At 45.7% G+C, this 18,977-nt stretch overlaps 1 protein-coding gene across 1 annotated transcript in view; it reads right to left on the reverse strand.

The window, feature by feature from the left end:
- Positions 1–14,368: 14,368 nt before the first annotated feature.
- The window catches only part of LOC140383559 (ephrin type-A receptor 4-like), a 191,384-nt gene continuing 186,775 nt past the window's right edge, over positions 14,369–18,977 (reverse strand). The window contains exons 12-13 of the mRNA XM_072466002.1: positions 14,994–15,155; positions 14,369–14,789 (exon numbers count right to left, since the gene is read on the reverse strand). Of these exons, the coding sequence (XP_072322103.1) occupies positions 14,675–14,789; positions 14,994–15,155 (277 nt within the window). The 3' untranslated portion in view covers positions 14,369–14,674. The remainder of the gene's footprint in view (positions 14,790–14,993; positions 15,156–18,977) is intronic.

Genomic DNA, 18,977 nt, shown 5'->3' on the forward strand with positions numbered 1-18,977 from the left:
TGTCTTTTATTCAGATGTGGTGAGATCATTCAAAGCCCCGGGTTCAGCTTCAGACGTGTGGAAGCAGTGAAACCAGGAGAACACCAGGAGATCACCAGGAGAACACCAAGAGGTAACCAGGAGAACACCAGGAGATCACCAGGATGTGGTTTGTGATGGACGGCAGCAGCTGTGGAGAAAAGAGAGTTCCATTAAGATAAGATAAGATATTCCTTTATTGTTCCACATGGGGAAATTTCATTGGTGCAACGCAGGTAGATACAGAGGTAGATACAGAAGAACAGATCACTTATAGGAAGTCTGAAAAACACTTTCAGTAGAAGATCTCCTATAAATAAATAAAAACTCCCATAGACAAATGAATAAATAAATACATAAATACCATTGCATGTGATCACGACAGTAATTGCACATGAATATGTGTCACGACAGCACATAGATTGCACATGAATTTCATAGTAATTGCACATGAATTCCAACAGCAATTGCACATATGACAGAATTGCACATGGTTAGGTCAGTATTGCGAGTGTTCAGTACTAACAGTTTTTGTTATAAAGTCTGACAGCAGCAGAAGGAAAGACCTACGGAACCTTTCCTTCACACAGCGAGGGTGGATCAGTCTCTCACTGAAGCTGCTCTCCAGAGCGGAGAGAGTGTCCTGCAGGGGACAGAGTGTCCTGCAGGGGGTGACACTCATGGTCCAGCATAGATGTGAATCTAGCCAGGACCCTCCTGTCCCCCACCTCCTGCACCGAGTCCAGAGCACAGCCCAGGACGAAGCTGGACTTCTTGATGACTGTCCAGCTTCCTCCTCTCCCTCTCTGTGATGCTGCTGCTCCAGCAGGCCACACCTACAGGAGGGCTGATGCCACCACAGAGTCGTAGAAGGTCTTCAGGAGTGGCCCTGTCACTCCTGGAGACCTGAGTCTCCTCAGGAGGTAGAGCCGACTCTGGCTCTTCCTGTACAGTGCGTCTGTGTTATGAGTCCAGTCCAGTTTGTGGTTCAGATGAACACCCAGGTACTTGCATGAGTCCACTCTCTCAATGTCCCGTCCCTGGATGTTCACTGGTGAGGGGGCAGTGGGGTGGCGTCTGCGGAAATCCACCACCATCTCCTTGGTCTTCCCCGCGTTGATGAGGAGGTGGTTCCGCTGACACCAGTCCACAAAGTCCTGCGCCAGTCCTCTGTACTCCGCGTCATCGTCGTCCGTGATGAGTCCGATGATGGCAGAGTCGTCAGAGAACTTCTGCAGGACACAGCTGTCCGTGTCATGTCTGAAGTCTGCAGTGTAAAGGGTGAAGAGAAAGGGCGCGAGGACAATGCCCTGGGGCGCCCCCACACTGCAGGTCCGAGTGTCAGACACACAGTTCCGGGCTCTCACAAACTGGGGTCGGTCTGTGAGGTAGTCCAGGATCCACTCTGCCAGGTCATACTCCACACCAGCCGTCTCCAGCTTGTCCCTCAGGAGCAGCGGCTGGATGGTGTTGAAGGCGCTGGAAAGATCGAAGAACAGAATCCTCACAGAGCTGCCAGGCTTTTCCAGGTGAGAGAGAGAGCGGTGCAGCAGGGAGATGACGGCGTCCTCCACTCCGATGCCAGACCGATATGCAAACTGCAGTGGGTCCATGGCTGAGCTCACGGTGGAGCGGAGGTGGTCCAGGACTAGCCGCTCCAGTGTCTTCATCAGGTGGGACGTGAGAGCCACTAGCCTGAAGCTGTTGAGGTCTTTGGGGCGCGGTGTCTTAGGCACAGGTACCAGACAGGAGGTCTTCCAGACCTGTGGTACCACCCTCAGCTTCAGGCTCATGTTGAAGACATGCTCCACAACTCCACACAGTTCATCTGCGCAGGACTTAAGGAGCCTGGGGCTGATGCCGTCAGGTCCTGCTGCCTTCCTCACTTTAATCCTCTTCAGCTCACTCCTCACCTGTGCTGCTGTGACAGTCAGTGGTTGGCAGGGGGACCGTGTGCTGGGGGGATGGGTGAGTCCAGGCGAAGTGGGGAGCTGATGGTCCGGGGCAGATAAGCGAAGAGGAACAGATGCAGGGCATTGTCCAGCTGTGGAAGAGGGAGCATGCAGCTGTGCAGGGGGAGGGGCGGGTGACCGATCAAACCTCAAGAAGTGAGCATTTAAATCATTCACCCACTGTAGATCCCCCTCTGTCTGGGCAGGGGGGATTTTGAAGCCCGAGATGGTTTTCAGGCTTCTCCACACTCCCTGAATGTTCTTTTGCTGCAACTGCTCCTCCATCCCCCTCTTGTAGCCGGCCTCAGCCTGCCTGATCTTCCTCCTCAGCTCTTTCTGCACAGTCCTCAGCTCCTCCTTGTTCCCTGACCTGAAGGCTCTCTTCTTCTCCTTCAGCAGAGCCTTCAGTTCACGGTTAATCCATGGCTTGTTGTTTGGAAAACACTGCACCGTCCGGGAGGGAACAATGTTCTCAAAACAGAAGTTGATGTAGTCCGTGATGCACTCTGTGATGGTGTTGATGTCCTCCCCATGTGGGTCATAAAGCTCAGTCCAGACAGTGGTGCTGAAGCAGTCCCTCAGAGCCTCCTCGCTCTCAGCAGACCACATCCTCACCTCACGGGACACCACAGGCTGCCTGCGCACGATGGGTTCATACACAGGCCTCAGATGTACAAGGTTGTGGTCCGAGCTGCCCAGGGGAGGGAGGGGGGAAGAAGAATAAGCCTCCTTGGTGTTGGCAAAAAACAAGTCCAATGTTCTATTCTCTCTGGTGGGGCAGGTAACATACTGGGTGTATGTTGGTAGAACAGAAGAGGGAGAAGCGTGGTTAAAGTCACCAGAGATGAGGAAGAGAGCCTGTGGATGCTGTGTTTGCAGCCTACAAGTGCAGGAGAGCAGTGCTTCACAAGCATTTTCAGCATTGGCAGACGGGGCCACATAGACTGCGATCAAAATCACATGTGAGAACTCCCGGGGCAGATAATATGGCCTCATGCCAATAGCCAATAGTTCAATATCCTTGTTACATAGCTGCTCCCTCACTGTGCAGTGTTCGGGTTTGGACCAGCTCGTGTTCACATACACCGCCAGACCTCCACCTCTTTTCTTCAAGCATTCTCTCGTTCTGTCCGCCCGCAGCAGATGAAAATTGTCCAAACCTACAATAGAGTCTGGCATTTCTGCTGTTAACCAGGTCTCTGTGAAAATCAAGACGCTGCTGTCCCTATAAATCCTCTGGGACCGCATGAGGCTCGCTATTTCCGTCATTTTATTTTGAAGGGACCTCACGTTACCCATGACTACGGCGGGAACCGACTTCCTGTTTGTCCCTCTCTTCTCTCGGAGTTTACGTCCAGCCCGTCTGCCTCGTTGCGTTTTCCTTAGGATGTCCGCCGGGATAACGTGACGATCTCCAGGTAAGACGACTGTTCTCCGCAGTTTCATGAGTTCCTCCTTTGTGTAAACGCGGTACGGCGCCGGCCGGGGGGCGGGGCCGGAGCCGGGGGGCGGGGCCGGAGCCGGGGGGCGGGGCCGGGCCGGGGGGCGGGGCCGGAGCCGGGGGGCTCAGAGCCAAGACACATCGCAACGACACAACGAAAACACTCAATCCAGCCGAATAAAGTCAAAACAAGTTAATTTAAAGCGATTCCAGTGCGTGTCCCGATCGTTGGTGAAGTTCCTCTTTCATATAAACGTGTATATAAACGTGTACCGACGACACGCCGTACTTTAGCGCGGCCGGAGGGCGCGGGGGGGGCTGGTGGGATCACTCGGAGCTAGCTCACGTCACAACAACACAACGAACACAACGAAAAACGCTCAAATCCAGCCGAAAAAAGTCAAAAACAGTTGAATTAAAAAACTATTCCAGCGCATGTCCCTATCGTACAGTAAAATTGAAAAAATATACTAATTATATTTACAAAATATAGGAGATAAAGCACAATAAGTGTGAGAAAGAAGAGCGCCTTATGACGTGATGAATGAACCACACATCACCATTCTGCCTCAAAACGACTCATATTTAGGACCAAAAATCATGTTCTATTGCATGAAAAACACTTAATATTGTTATTGTGGAAGTGAAACGTGTAAATGTAGTTTGGATTTAACACTGTAGAAACGCTGGCCTCAAATGTGCCCTCAGAAGAATGAGTACCTATGTTCCCCTGGATCTATGTTCCCCAGTATCTAATTTCCCTGGGATCTGTTTTCCCCAGTATCTATGTTCCCCAGTATCTATGTTCCCCGGTATCTATGTTCCCCAGTATCTATGTTCCCCGGTATCTATGTTCCCCAGTATCTATGTTCCCCGGTATCTATGTTCCCCAGTATCTATGTTCCCCAGTATCTATGTTCCCCAGTATCTATGTTCCCCGGTATCTATGTTCCCCAGTATCTATGTTCCCCAGTATCTATGTTCCCCAGTATCTATGTTCCCCGGTATCTATGTTCCCCAGTATCTATGTTCCCCGGGATCTATGTTCCCCAGTATCTATGTTCCCCGGGATCTATGCTCCCCAGTATCTATGTTCCCCGGTATCTATGTTCCCCAGTATCTATGTTCCCCGGTATCTATGTTCCCCGGTATCTATGTTCCCCGGTATCTATGTTCCCAAGTATCTATGTTCCTCAGTATCTATGTTCCCCGGTATCTATGTTCCCCGGGATCTATGTTCCCCGGGATCTATGTTCCTCGGTATCTATGTTCCTCAGTATCTATGTTCCTCAGTATCTATGTTCCCCAGTATCTATGTTCCCCGGTATCTATGTTCCCCAGTATCTACGTTCCCCGGTATCTATGTTCCCCGGTATCTATGTTCCCCGGGATCTATGTTCCCCAGTATCTATGTTCCCCGGTATCTATGTTCCCCGGGATCTATGTTCCCCGGTATCTATGTTCCCCGGGATCTATGTTCCCCAGTATCTATGTTCCCCAGTATCTATGTTCCCCAGTATCTATGTTCCCCGGGATCTATGTTCCCTGGTATTCATGTTCCCCGGGATCTATGTTCCCCGGTATCTATGTTCCCCGGTATCTATGTTCCCCGGTATCTATGTTCCCCGGGATCTATGTTCCCCGGGATCTATGTTCCCCCTCTTCTATGAACGGTAGAACTACGCTAATGCTAGCATAAGCTCCTGGTTCAGGTTCCACAATAGTTGTGCCTAAATGTATGATTTTACAGCATCAAATATAGCAGCATAAAACACAAACCAAGGTCTCAGGGAACATAGGGCTGACCCCCCTCAGAACTAGAACTAGAACTAGAACCAGAACCAGAACCAGAACCAGGACCAGGACCAGGACCAGGACCAGGACCAGAACCAGAACCAGGACCAGAACCAGATAAAAAAACAGAACCAGATAAAGAACCAGATAAAGAACCAGAACCAGATAAAGAACCAGATAAAGAACCAGAACTAGGACCAGAACCAGGACCAGAACCAGAACCAGATAAAGAACCAGAACCATAAATAGGACCAGAACCAGAACCAGGACCAGAACCAGAACCAGAACCAGAACCAGAACTAGAACCAGAACCAGAACCAGAGAAAATATGGATCTGAACTCATGGAAACAAACTCTGGCTCGATGTTTGCTTTGGCACGCAAGATGTTAGCATGTTAGCGTTCATGTTAGCGCCCATGTTAGCGTTCATGTTAGCGCCCATATTAGCATAAATCTGGCTTAATTACAACATCACCCGTGAAACGAACAGAGCCTAGTGTTAAACTGCCACGTAACAATTACACGTCATAAACTGGATTCTCATTTGCCTCATAAGTCATAAAATCAAATATAATATCTCATGTTTAAGACACATGAGAAACAGTTTGACAGTCGAGGCTCTGATCGTCCCTCACATGAACTATTGTTGCTCCTGTTGGTCTCAGAGCAATGAGACGTGCTCAAGTCTCTCACATCTCTCTATGGCCAAGCATTAAAGGCAATTGACAAAAAACCACCATTGCATCATCCTAACTCTTTTCAAAATCAATAACGCTTCCGAAAACATCCTCGGCCTTCGCACAATCGGCCTTTTCTTTTTTAATTATCAGACGGTGGAATCAACTCCCAGAGTCTGAAATTGTCTGTTGATATTCATAACTTCACTAGAAACTTGAAAAAGCACATCCTGAACATCGAGGGTGCCGACATCAGCCAAACTAGTTTTAAGCTGTATTTTTTGTATCTGTCTGTATTAGTTCTGTAACTCTTAGAAATTGATTTTTGTAGTTTATTTTACTGAGCTAATGTTAATAATGAAATGCAACCTGTTGTAATTGTAATTATATGTGTCCTTTTATTATTGTGATGTCTTCACCTGCCCAGGGACTGTAGATTGAAAGTAGCAGGAGCTAAATCTGGTGCAGATCATCTTTTCTCTTGAAGATGAATGATTTTGAACATGACAAATACAGACTAAACTAAACTAAACATGTACATGCTATGGTCTGCTACTATATTTAGCCTGAATCGTGTTATGTAAGTGTATCAACAGGGCTGGATCAATGTGCTTTTATTATTTAATATTGAGGTTAGTTCAGTAGTTTGAAAAGCACATTGGAAAAACGTGTGGTTTTGTGTACATTCAAAATTCAAAACAACAAGTTACAAAACACTAAAATGACCAAGGAATATTCTGACACTGTGGAATAAACAAGCTAAAAAAGATAAACTCACACAAGGCAGTTTTATTACTGTGTAAATCTGATTGTGAGTGAATCACCACATTTATATGGCAAAGACTCAACCACAGTGTCATCTAGACGTTCCACCTCACATAAGGTCTAAACCGGACAAAATCAGGCCTAAAATCAGACAAAACCAAAGATAAAAAAGAGACTAAACCATGGATAAGGTTCTAATACTGCTAAGTTCCTGTACAGGCCTTATACTGAGAGTAATGTGGTGCCGGGGGTTCCTGTACAGGTCTTATACTGAGAGTAATGTGGTGCCAGGGGTTCCTGTACAGGTCTTATACTGAGAGTCATGTGGTGCCGGGAGTTCCTGTACAGGTCTTATACTGAGAGTCATGTGGTGCCGGGGGTTCCTGTACAGGTCTTATACTGAGAGTCATGTGGTGCCGGGAGTTCCTGTACAGGTCTTATACTGAGAGTCATGTGGTGCCGGGGGTTCCTGTACAGGTCTTATACTGAGAGTAATGTGGTGCCGGGGGTTCCTGTACAGGCCTCATACTGAGAGTAATGTGGTGCTTGAGGTTCCTGTACAGGCCTTATACTGAGAGTAATGTGGTGCCGGGGGTTCCTGTACAGGCCTTATACTGAGAGTCATGTGGTGCCGGTGGTTCCTGTACAGGTCTTATACTGAGAGTCATGTGGTGCCGGGGGTTCCTGTACAGGTCTTCTACTGAGAGTAATGTAGTGCCGGGGGTTCCTGTACAGGTCTTATACTGAGAGTCATGTGGTGCCGGGGGTTCCTGTACAGGTCTTATACTGAGAGTCATGTGGTGCCGGGGGTTCCTGTACAGGCCTTATACTGAGAGTAATGTGGTGCCGGGGGTTCCTGTACAGGCCTTATACTGAGAGTAATGTGGTGCCGGGGGTTCCTGTACAGGTCTTATACTGAGAGTCATGTGATGCCGGGGGTTCCTGTACAGGTCTTATACTGAGAGTAATGTGGTGCCGGGGGTTCCTGTACAGGCCTTATACTGAGAGTCATGTGGTGCCGGTGGTTCCTGTACAGGTCTTATACTGAGAATCATGTGGTGCCGGGGGTTCCTGTACAGGTCTTCTACTGAGAGAAATGTAGTGCCGGGGGTTCCTGTACAGGTCTTATACTGAGAGTAATGTGGTGCCTGAGGTTCCTGTACAGGCCTTATACTGAGAGTAATGTGGTGCTTGAGGTTCCTGTACAGGCCTTATACTGAGAGTAATGTGGTGCCGGGGGTTCCTGTACAGGTCTTATACTGAGAGTCATGTGATGCCGGGGGTTCCTGTACAGGTCTTATACTGAGAGTAATGTGGTGCCGGGGGTTCCTGTACAGGCCTTATACTGAGAGTCATGTGGTGCCGGGGGTTCCTGTACAGGTCTTATACTGAGAGTCATGTGGTGCCGGGGGTTCCTGTACAGGCCTTATACTGAGAGTAATGTAGTGCCGGGGGTTCCTGTACAGGCCTTATACTGAGAGTAATGTCGTGCCGGGGGTTCCTGTACAGGTCTTATACTGAGAGTCATGTGGTGCCGGGGGTTCCTGTACAGTTCTTACTGCAGATGACAGATGCTTGAGTCTGAATGAGGAAGTTAAGAATCCCTTGATCAAATCTGTTCTTACAACATGGAAGGAGCTGATCAGAACATACAAACTTAACACAGATGTTACAATCTTAAACTGGTTTTAAAAGGTTTCGTACCAAAAAGAACTGACCTGAGACTCAAAGTCAGGTAACGTACCATCAACTTTAACTATAACATCCAATCGACTTTAACTGTAATGTACCATCGACTTTAACTGTAACATACCATCGACTTTAACAGTAACGTACCAATGACTTTAACTGTAATATACCATCGACTTTAACTGTAATATACCATCAACTTTAACAGTAACATTCAATCGACTTTAACTGTAACGTACCATCGACTTTAACTGTATTCTACCATCGACTTTAACTGTAACGTACCATCGACTTTAACTGTAATATACCATCGACTTTAACTGTAATATACCATCAACTTTAACTGTAACATACTATTGACTTTAACTGTAATATACCATCGACTTTAACTGTAACGTACCTTCGACTTTAACTGTAATATACCATCAACTTTAACTGTAACTTTCCATCGACTTTAACTGTAACGTACCATCAACTTTAACTGTAACATCCCATCGACTTTAACTGTAATATACCATACACTTTAACTGTAATATACCATCGACTTTAACTGTAACGTACAATCGACTTTAACTGTAACGTACCATCGACTTTAACTGTAATATACCATCGACTTTAACTGTAATATACCATCCACTTTAACTGTAATATACCATACACTTTAACTGTAATATACCATCGACTTTAACTGTAACGTACAATCGACTTTAACTGTAACTTTCCATCGACTTTAACTGTAACGTACCATCAACTTAAACTGTAATATACCATCAACTTTAACTGTAACATTCCATCGACTTTAACTGTCATGTACCATCAAATTTAACTGTAATATACCATCAACTTTAACTGTAACATTCCATCGACTTTAACTGTAACATTCCATCGACTTTAACTGTAACGTACCATAAATTTTAACTGTAACATTCCATCGACTTTAACTGTAACGTACCATCAACTTTAACATCCCATCAACTTTAACTGTAATATACCATCGACTTTAACTGTAATATACCATCAACTTTAACTGTAACATACTATTGACTTTAACTGTAATATACCATCGACTTTAACTGTAACGTACCTTCGACTTTAACTGTAATATACCATCAACTTTAACTGTAACTTTCCATCGACTTTAACTGTAACGTACCATCAACTTTAACTGTAACATCCCATCGACTTTAACTGTAATATACCATCAACTTTAACTGTAATATACCATCGACTTTAACTGTAACGTACAATCGACTTTAACTGTAATATACCATCGACTTTAACTGTGACGTACCATCAACTTTAACTGTAATATACCATCGACTTTAACTGTAATATACCATCGACTTTAACTGTAACGTACCATCAACTTTAATTGTAACATTCCATCAACTTTAACTGTAACGTACCATCAACTTTAACTGTAACATCCCATCGACTTTAACTGTAATATACCATCAACTTTAACTGTAACGTACCATTGACTTTAACTGTAATATACCATCAACTTTAACTGTAACATACCATCGACTTTAACTGTAATATACCATCAACTTTAACTGTAATATACAATCAACTTTAACTGTAACTTTCCATCGACTTTAACTGTAACGTACCATCAACTTAAACTGTAATATACCATCAACTTTAACTGTAACATTCCATCGACTTTAACTGTCATGTACCATCAACTTTAACTGTAACATTCTATTCACTTTAACTGTAACATTCCATCGTCTTTAACTGTAACGTACCATAAATTTTAACTGTAACATTCCATCGACTTTAACTGTAACGTACCATCGACTTTAACTGTAATATACCATCGACTTCATCTGTAATATACCATCGACTTTAACTGTAACGTACCATCGACTTTAACTGTAATATACCATCAACTTTAACTGTAACATTCCATCGACTTTAACTGTAACGTACCATCGACTTCATCTGTAATATACCATTGACTTTAACTGTAACGTACCATCAACTTTAACTGTAATATACCATTGACTTAGACCGTAAAGTACCATCGACTTTAACTGTAATATACCATCGACTTTAAGTGTAATATACCATCAACTTTAACTGTAACATTCCATCGACTTTAACTGTAATGTACCATCAACTTTAACTGTAACATACCATCGACTTTAACAGTAACGTACCATCGACTTTAACTGTAATATACCATTGACTTTAACTGTAATATACCTTCAACTTTAACTGTAACATTCCATCGACTTTAACTGTAACGTACCATCGACTTTAACTGTATTTTACCATCGACTTTAACTGTAACGTACCATCGACTTTAACTGTAATATACCATCGACTTTAACTGTATTTTACAATCGACTTTAACTGTAACGTACAATCGACTTTAACTGTAATATACCATCGACTTTAACTGTAATATACCATCGACTTTAACTGTAATATACCATCGACTTTAACTGTAACGTACCATCAACTTTAACTGTAACGTACCATCAACAGTAAGACAAGGACGGAGGTGAGACACTGGAGGGACATTCACTGAGGACGCAGTGTGATGCAGCGCTGATCGTTTAAAACTGTTTCAGAACATTAATGTCGACTGTAAGACTTAAGAGGAAACAGAAGTAGATAATGACCCAAGACATGACCCAAGACATGACCCAAGACATGACCAAGACATGACCCAAGACATGACCAAGACATGACCCAAGACATGACCCAAGACATGACCAAGACATGACCCAAGACATGACCCAAGACATGACCAAGACATGACCCAAGACATGAGCCAAGACATTACCCAAGACATGACCCAAGACATGACCCAAGACATGACCAAGACATGACCCAAGACATGACCCAAGACATGACCAAGACATGACCCAAGACATGACCAAGACATGACCCAAGACATGACCCCAGACATGACCCAAGACATGACCCAAGACATGACCAAGACATGACCAAGACATGACCCAAGACATGACCCAAGACATGACCCAAGACATGAGCCAAGACATGACCAAGACATGAACCAAGACATGACCCAAGACATGACCAAGACATGACCAAGACATGACCCAAGACATGACCCAAGACATGAGCCAAGACATGAGCCAAGACATTACCCAAGACATGACCCAAGACATGACCCAAGACATGACCCAAGACATGACCAAGACATGACCCAAGACATGACCCAAGACATGACCAAGACATGACCCAAGACATGACCAAGACATGACCCAAGACATGACCCCAGACATGACCCAAGACATGACCCAAGACATGACCAAGACATGACCAAGACATGACCCAAGACATGACCCAAGACATGAGCCAAGACATGAGCCAAGACATGACCCAAGACATGACCAAGACATGATCCAAGACATGACCCAAGACATGACCAAGACATGACCCAAAACATGACCAAGACATGACCCAAGGCATGACCCAAGACATGACCCAAGACATGACCCAAGACATGACCCAAGAGATGACCCAAGACATGACCAAGACATGACCCAAGACATGACCCAAGACATGACCCAAGACATGACCCAAGACATGACCAAGACATGACCCAAGACATGACCAAGACATGACCCAAGACACGTGTTCATGAGCTTCTAAAATGTCACAAACACGTCGATGAAACTCTGAGAAATGTTTCTCAAACAAAAGCATTTGAACTTATTGGACGTCATGAAGCTGAAATCACCTTGTGCCATTGACTCATCTGCATCCACATAATCCTTGGTTCCCCCAGAGGCCCCGGAGCCCTTTCCACGGGGCCAAAAAGCGCACAGATCCAAACTGGAGCGTGTAGCGAGTTGTCTGAGGGCTTTTTTGGGAAGACGTGGGCCATTTTCTGGAGGATCAAAAACATTCTCTGCCACTTCCTGAGGGCAGTTTCAACAATACAACCTAAAAGTCATTAAAAACATTCCATTTACTGCAGTGTCCGCTGGGAATCGCACCCTCAACCTGCTCGTGCTTTAAGGGGAAAGATCCTCAGTTATAGTCCAAGAGCAAGGTCCAGGTCCAGAAGCCAAACTATCAATGTTCATGAACAATCCAACGGAAAATGTGTCTCAGTTTTCCAGAAACAACAGTTCTTTGCACCAAGAGGTGGAAAAATGGATCCCAGTTCTCTGGTTCCTAAAGGCACTCCAAACCGTCCAAACCGTCCAAACCGTCCAAACCGTCCAAACCGTCCAAACCGTCCAAACCTCATTCACTGAGGACGCAGTGTGATGCAGCGCTGATCGTTTAAAACTGTTTCAGAACATTAATGTCGACTGTAAGACTTAAGAGGAAACAGAAGTAGATAATGACCCAAGACATGACCCAAGACATGACCCAAGACATGACCAAGACATGACCCAAGACATGACCAAGACATGACCCAAGACATGACCCAAGACATGACCAAGACATGACCCAAGACATGACCCAAGACATGACCAAGACATGACCCAAGACATGAGCCAAGACATTACCCAAGACATGACCCAAGACATGACCCAAGACATGACCAAGACATGACCCAAGACATGACCCAAGACATGACCAAGACATGACCCAAGACATGACCAAGACATGACCCAAGACATGACCCCAGACATGACCCAAGACATGACCCAAGACATGACCAAGACATGACCAAGACATGACCCAAGACATGACCCAAGACATGAGCCAAGACATGAGCCAAGACATGACCAAGACATGATCCAAGACATGACCCAAGACATGACCAAGACATGACCCAAGACATGACCAAGACATGACCAAGACATGACCCAAGACATGACCCAAGACATGAGCCAAGACATGAGCCAAGACATTACCCAAGACATGACCCAAGACATGACCCAAGACATGACCCAAGACATGACCAAGACATGACCCAAGACATGACCCAAGACATGACCAAGACATGACCCAAGACATGACCAAGACATGACCCAAGACATGACCCCAGACATGACCCAAGACATGACCCAAGACATGACCAAGACATGACCAAGACATGACCCAAGACATGACCCAAGACATGAGCCAAGACATGAGCCAAGACATGACCCAAGACATGACCAAGACATGATCCAAGACATGACCCAAGACATGACCAAGACATGACCCAAAACATGACCAAGACATGACCCAAGGCATGACCCAAGACATGACCCAAGACATGACCCAAGACATGACCCAAGAGATGACCCAAGACATGACCAAGACATGACCCAAGACATGACCCAAGACATGACCCAAGACATGACCCAAGACATGACCCAAGACATGACCAAGACATGACCCAAGACATGACCAAGACATGACCCAAGACACGTGTTCATGAGCTTCTAAAATGTCACAAACACGTCGATGAAACTCTGAGAAATGTTTCTCAAACAAAAGCATTTGAACTTATTGGACGTCATGAAGCTGAAATCACCTTGTGCCATTGACTCTGGGAGAACTGTCTTCAGGTTCCATGCTGTGTTCTTGTTCTGCCTTCATCGTGAAAACTGCATCCACATAATCCTTGGTTCCCCCAGAGGCCCCGGAGCCCTTTCCACGGGGCCAAAAAGCGCACAGATCCAAACTGGAGCGTGTAGCGAGTTGTCTGAGGGCTTTTTTGGGAAGACGTGGGCCATTTTCTGGAGGATCAAAAACATTCTCTGCCACTTCCTGAGGGCAGTTTCAACAATACAACCTAAAAGTCATTAAAAACATTCCATTTACTGCAGTGTCCGCTGGGAATCGCACCCTCAACCTGCTCGTGCTTTAAGGGGAAAGATCCTCAGTTATAGTCCAAGAGCAAGGTCCAGGTCCAGAAGCCAAACTATCAATGTTCATGAACAATCCAACGGAAAATGTGTCTCAGTTTTCCAGAAACAACAGTTCTTTGCACCAAGAGGTGGAAAAATGGATCCCAGTTCTCTGGTTCCTAAAGGCACTCCAAACCGTCCAAACCGTCCAAACCGTCCAAACCGTCCAAACCGTCCAAACCGTCCAAACCGTCCTTGGAAGCACGTCTCCTTCCGTTCATTCCTCTATTGATTCATAAATGTTGCAGAAAAAGTGTAAAATTGTCTAAAACAACAAATACAAGTTTTATATTGTTCCAAAAAGTGCAATTTTTTTTCCACTTTTTTCTTCATCGTCGACTTCTTTATTAATCCAATTTAAAGTGCATGGATGAGGTAAACTACAGCGTCATAGTTTTGTGTCTCTTTTTATATTTCAGCTTTTTTGTTTTTGTTTATTTTTTGTAAGAAAAAAAGTGGGTTTTGCAAAGTTCCTTTAGCTTTTCCTTTGGTGGAAATGTCTCAGACGGGAACCATTCTTCCTTGCATTTGTTGCATTTGGGACAGCATTCCCTGGACGCTGCTCAGGATCTTGTTCTGGTGCGTTGCCACGGCAATGCCGATACGAGCCATGTCCCTGAAAAACAGACACGTTTAGGCCTGTGCAGAACGAGAACAAATGCACTTCAGACACTTTCATGGATCAGAAATCAAAGTTAGTCTTAAAAACATCTCAGGACAAAACACAGTGTGTTAAATGAGTCACTTTAAACAGCGTTTGAAACAGAATGAACTTGAAGAAGTCTGGACAGTGGTGAACACATGAAGGGGCGTGACTCACTCCTGGGTCATGTGCACCACGCCCTCTGGACTGGTGTATCCCGCTGCTGTGAAGTTGTCGCTGTATCTCTCCATCCCGATGTCCCGGAGCCAGTCGTCCACTGTCCCAGCCGAGGGACACGGCTCTGGGCTGCCAGGCTCCAGCAGAGACGGGTTTGAGCGGCTGCCAGAGACACAAGGGACAGAAAGTTTCATCTAAGTATTTATGTCACTACAGTTTGAACATTTGTATCATTTTGAGAGGAAAACATGCCTGGAAGTATTAGAAGTGGTAATATCAGTAGTACTGTAAAGAGTAGTAGTACTGTAAAGAGTAGTAGTACTGTAAAGAGTAGTAGTACTGTAAACAGTAGTAGTACTGTAAAGAGTAGTAGTACTGTAAACAGTAGTTGTACTGTAAAGAGTAGTAGTACTGTAAAGAGTAGTAGTACTGTAAACAGTAGTAGTACTGTAAACAGTAGTTGTACTGTAAAGAGTAGTAGTACTGTAAAGAGTAGTAGTACTGTAAACAGTAGTTGTACTGTAAACAGTAGTAGTACTGTAAACAGTAGTAGTACTGTAAAGAGTAGTATTACTGTAAACAGTAGTAGTACTGTGTAAACAGTAGTATTACTGTAAAGAGTAGTATTACTGTATAGAGTAGTAGTACTGTAAACAGTAGTAGTACTGTGTAAACAGTAGTATTACTGTAAAGAGTAGTATTACTGTAAACAGTAGTAGTACTGTGTAAACAGTAGTATTACTGTAAAGAGTAGTATTACTGTATAGAGTAGTAGTACTGTAAACAGTAGTAGTACTGTGTAAACAGTAGTATTACTGTAAAGAGTAGTATTACTGTAAACAGTAGTAGTACTGTGTAAACAGTAGTATTACTGTAAAGAGTAGTATTACTGTAAACAGTAGTAGTACTGTGTAAACAGTAGTATTACTGTAAAGAGTAGTATTACTGTAAACAGTAGTAGTACTGTGTAAACAGTAGTATTACTGTAAAGAGTAGTAGTACTGTAAAGAGTAGTAGTAGTTTACAACAGTCACAAATTTCCTCTCAATAAACAACTCATTTGATGTTTTTCAGGTTTTAGACCTCATCACAGACTGCTGTTGTCATAGTGACTGAGACTGCTGTTGTCATGGTGACTGAGACTGCTGTTGTCATGGTGACTGAGACTGCTGTTGTCATGGTGACAAATGACATCCTCCTGAACACTGACACGGGCAAAGCCTCAGTCTTAATTCTGTTGGATCTGATGCTGCTTTTGACACTGTCCATCATGGGACCCTCTTACAGAGACTAGAGGACAGGGTGGGACCCTCTTACAGAGACTAGAGGACAGGGTGGGATCCTCTTACAGAGACTAGAGGACTGGGAGGACATCACTGGCCCCGCCCTAAACTGGTTAAGGTCCTATCTGGAAGACAGGAAGTACTTTGTGTCTCAGACCACATGCCCCTGACCTGTTGAGGGCCCCAAGGGTCAGTCCTGGGACCCCTTCTGTTCAACTTCTACATGCTGCCCAGGCTGCGAAATAGATGGGGGCCCGGGGCCCGCTAGCAGTTGAATCTCTGGCGGGCCCGCGGTTTGAAAAAGGAGGGGGCCCGCCGTGCCCCTCTTAAAAAAAAATTAAGATTTAACTAGTAATTTGGCCATATTCAGGGCATTTTCATCGCTTAAGTTTCGTTTTGACAGACACGCCCACTTCGCTCGTCTTCTCGCTTCTCATTGGCCGAGCGGTCTCCGTGATGTAATATCTATGAAAGCGGGCATCTGATTGGCCGCTGCGTTCGTGTTGCGTTCACGTTTCCTCGGAAATGCCCGGTCTAATTTTCGGGGCAATGTATATATGTTATATGTATATAATGTATATAATGTATATATGTTTGTAGTTTATTTTGTAGGACGTGATTTCATATATTCCACAAGATCTCCTTGTGTCAAATGCTGTAAACTGTATTTATTTTATATATAAGAAACATTATTATATTGAATTAAACAGTTTTAAAGATCATGATCTCTGGTTTATATGATTCAGTATTTTTGCCAGAGGGCCTCCCGCTGGTGCCAGAGGGCCTCCCGCTGGTGCCAGAGGGCCTCCTGCTGGTGCCAGAGGGCCTCCCGCTGGTGCCAGAGGGCCTCCCGCTGGTGCCAGAGGGCCTCCTGCTGGTGCCAGGGGGCCTCCCGCTGGTGCCAGAGGGCCTCCTGCTGGTGCCAGAGGGCCTCCCGCTGGTGCCAGAGGGCCTCCCGCTGGTGCCAGAGGGCCTCCCGCTGGTGCCAGAGGGCCTCCCGCTGGTGCCAGAGGGCCTGCTGGTGCCAGAGGGCCTCCCGCTGGTGCCAGAGGGCCTCCTGCTGGTGCCAGAGGGCCTCCTGCTGGTGCCAGAGGGCCTCCCGCTGGTTCCAGAGGGCCTCCCGCTGGATGCCAGAGGGGCTCCCGCTGGTGCCAGAGGGCCTCCTGCTGGTGCCAGAGGGCCTCCTGCTGGTTCCAGAGGGCCTCCCGCTGGTGCCAGAGGGTCTCCCACTGGGTGCCAGAGGGGCTCCTGCTGGTTCCAGAGGGCCTCCCGCTGGTGCCAGAGGGCCTGCTGGTGCCAGAGGGCCTCCCGCTGCTGCCAGAGGGCCTCCCGCTGGTGCCAGAGGGCCTCCCGCTGGTGCCAGAGGGCCTCCCGCTGGTGCCAGAGTCAGTGTGTGGAGGAAGAACAACTTTCTCCAGTTGAACTCAGACAAGACTGAAATCATGGTCTTTGTCACAGAAACAAAGAGAAAGTGTCAGCGTCACCTCATGAGTCTCGCTCTAAAACCTACAAACCAAGTTATAAATCACTATAGACACTATATAAAAATATAGTGTCTAAACCAGATTTAGAGAGACTTATCCATGTGTTTGTCTCCAGTAGATTAGACTTTAACGGCCGTTCACATGTCTCTCCAAACGAGCTGTAAAACAGCTGCAGTACATCCAGAACGCTGCTGCTCGGGTCCTGACCAGAACCAGGAAGTACCATCACATTAGTCCTGACTAGAACCAGGAAGTACCATCACATTAGTCCTGACTAGAACCAGGAAGTACCATCACATTAGTCCTGACTAGAACCAGGAAGTACCATCACATTAGTCCTGACTAGAACCAGGAAGTACCATCACATTAGTCCTGACTAGAACCAGGAAGTACCATCACATTAGTCCTGACTAGAACCAGGAAGTACCATCACATTAGTCCTGACTAGAACCAGGAAGTACCATCACATTAGTCCTGACTAGAACCAGGAAGTACCATCACATTAGTCCTGACTAGAACCAGGAAGTACCATCACATTAGTCCTGACTAGAACCAGGAAGTACCATCACATTAGTCCTGACTAGAACCAGGAAGTACCATCACATTAGTCCTGTTCTCAGGTCTCTGCACTGCCCCCTGTGGCTCAGAGAAGAGACTTTAAAGCAGCTCTGCTTGTGTACAAGTCTCTCCATGGCCTAGCACCAAAGTACATCTCGGGCATGTTAGTGCCATATGAACCATCTCTGGGACAAGATTTTCAAACGTGTTCAGACAGACTCCGCACATGCGTGTTCAAACAGACTCCGCACACGCGTGTTCAAACAGACTCCGCACACGCGTGTTCAAACAGACTCCGCACACGCGTGTTCAAACAGACTCCACACACGCGTGTTCAGACAGACTCCGCACACGCGTGTTTGCTCTGAACATGCCCTCGTAACTCTCCTTCCCCGTTTGGAGACGCCATTGAAGCTTCATTATGAGGCCGATCTATGACAGAGCAGCGTTTGTGAGAGTAAACTGAGCGTTCAAGAGTAAACTGAGCGTTCAAGAATAAACTGAGCGTTCAAGAATAAACTGAGCGTTCAAGAGCAAACTGAGCGTTCAAGAATAAACTGAGCGTTCAAGAGCAAACAGAGCGTTTAAGAGTAAACTGAGCGTTCAAGAGTAAACTGAGCGTTCAAGAATAAACTGAGCGTTCAAGAATAAACTGAGCG

This window comes from Eucyclogobius newberryi, unplaced genomic scaffold (genome assembly GCF_026437365.1).
Source record: "Eucyclogobius newberryi isolate DKJ021-1_F unplaced genomic scaffold, fEucNew1.0.hap1 SCAF_54, whole genome shotgun sequence".
Taxonomy (NCBI): domain Eukaryota; kingdom Metazoa; phylum Chordata; class Actinopteri; order Gobiiformes; family Gobiidae; genus Eucyclogobius; species Eucyclogobius newberryi.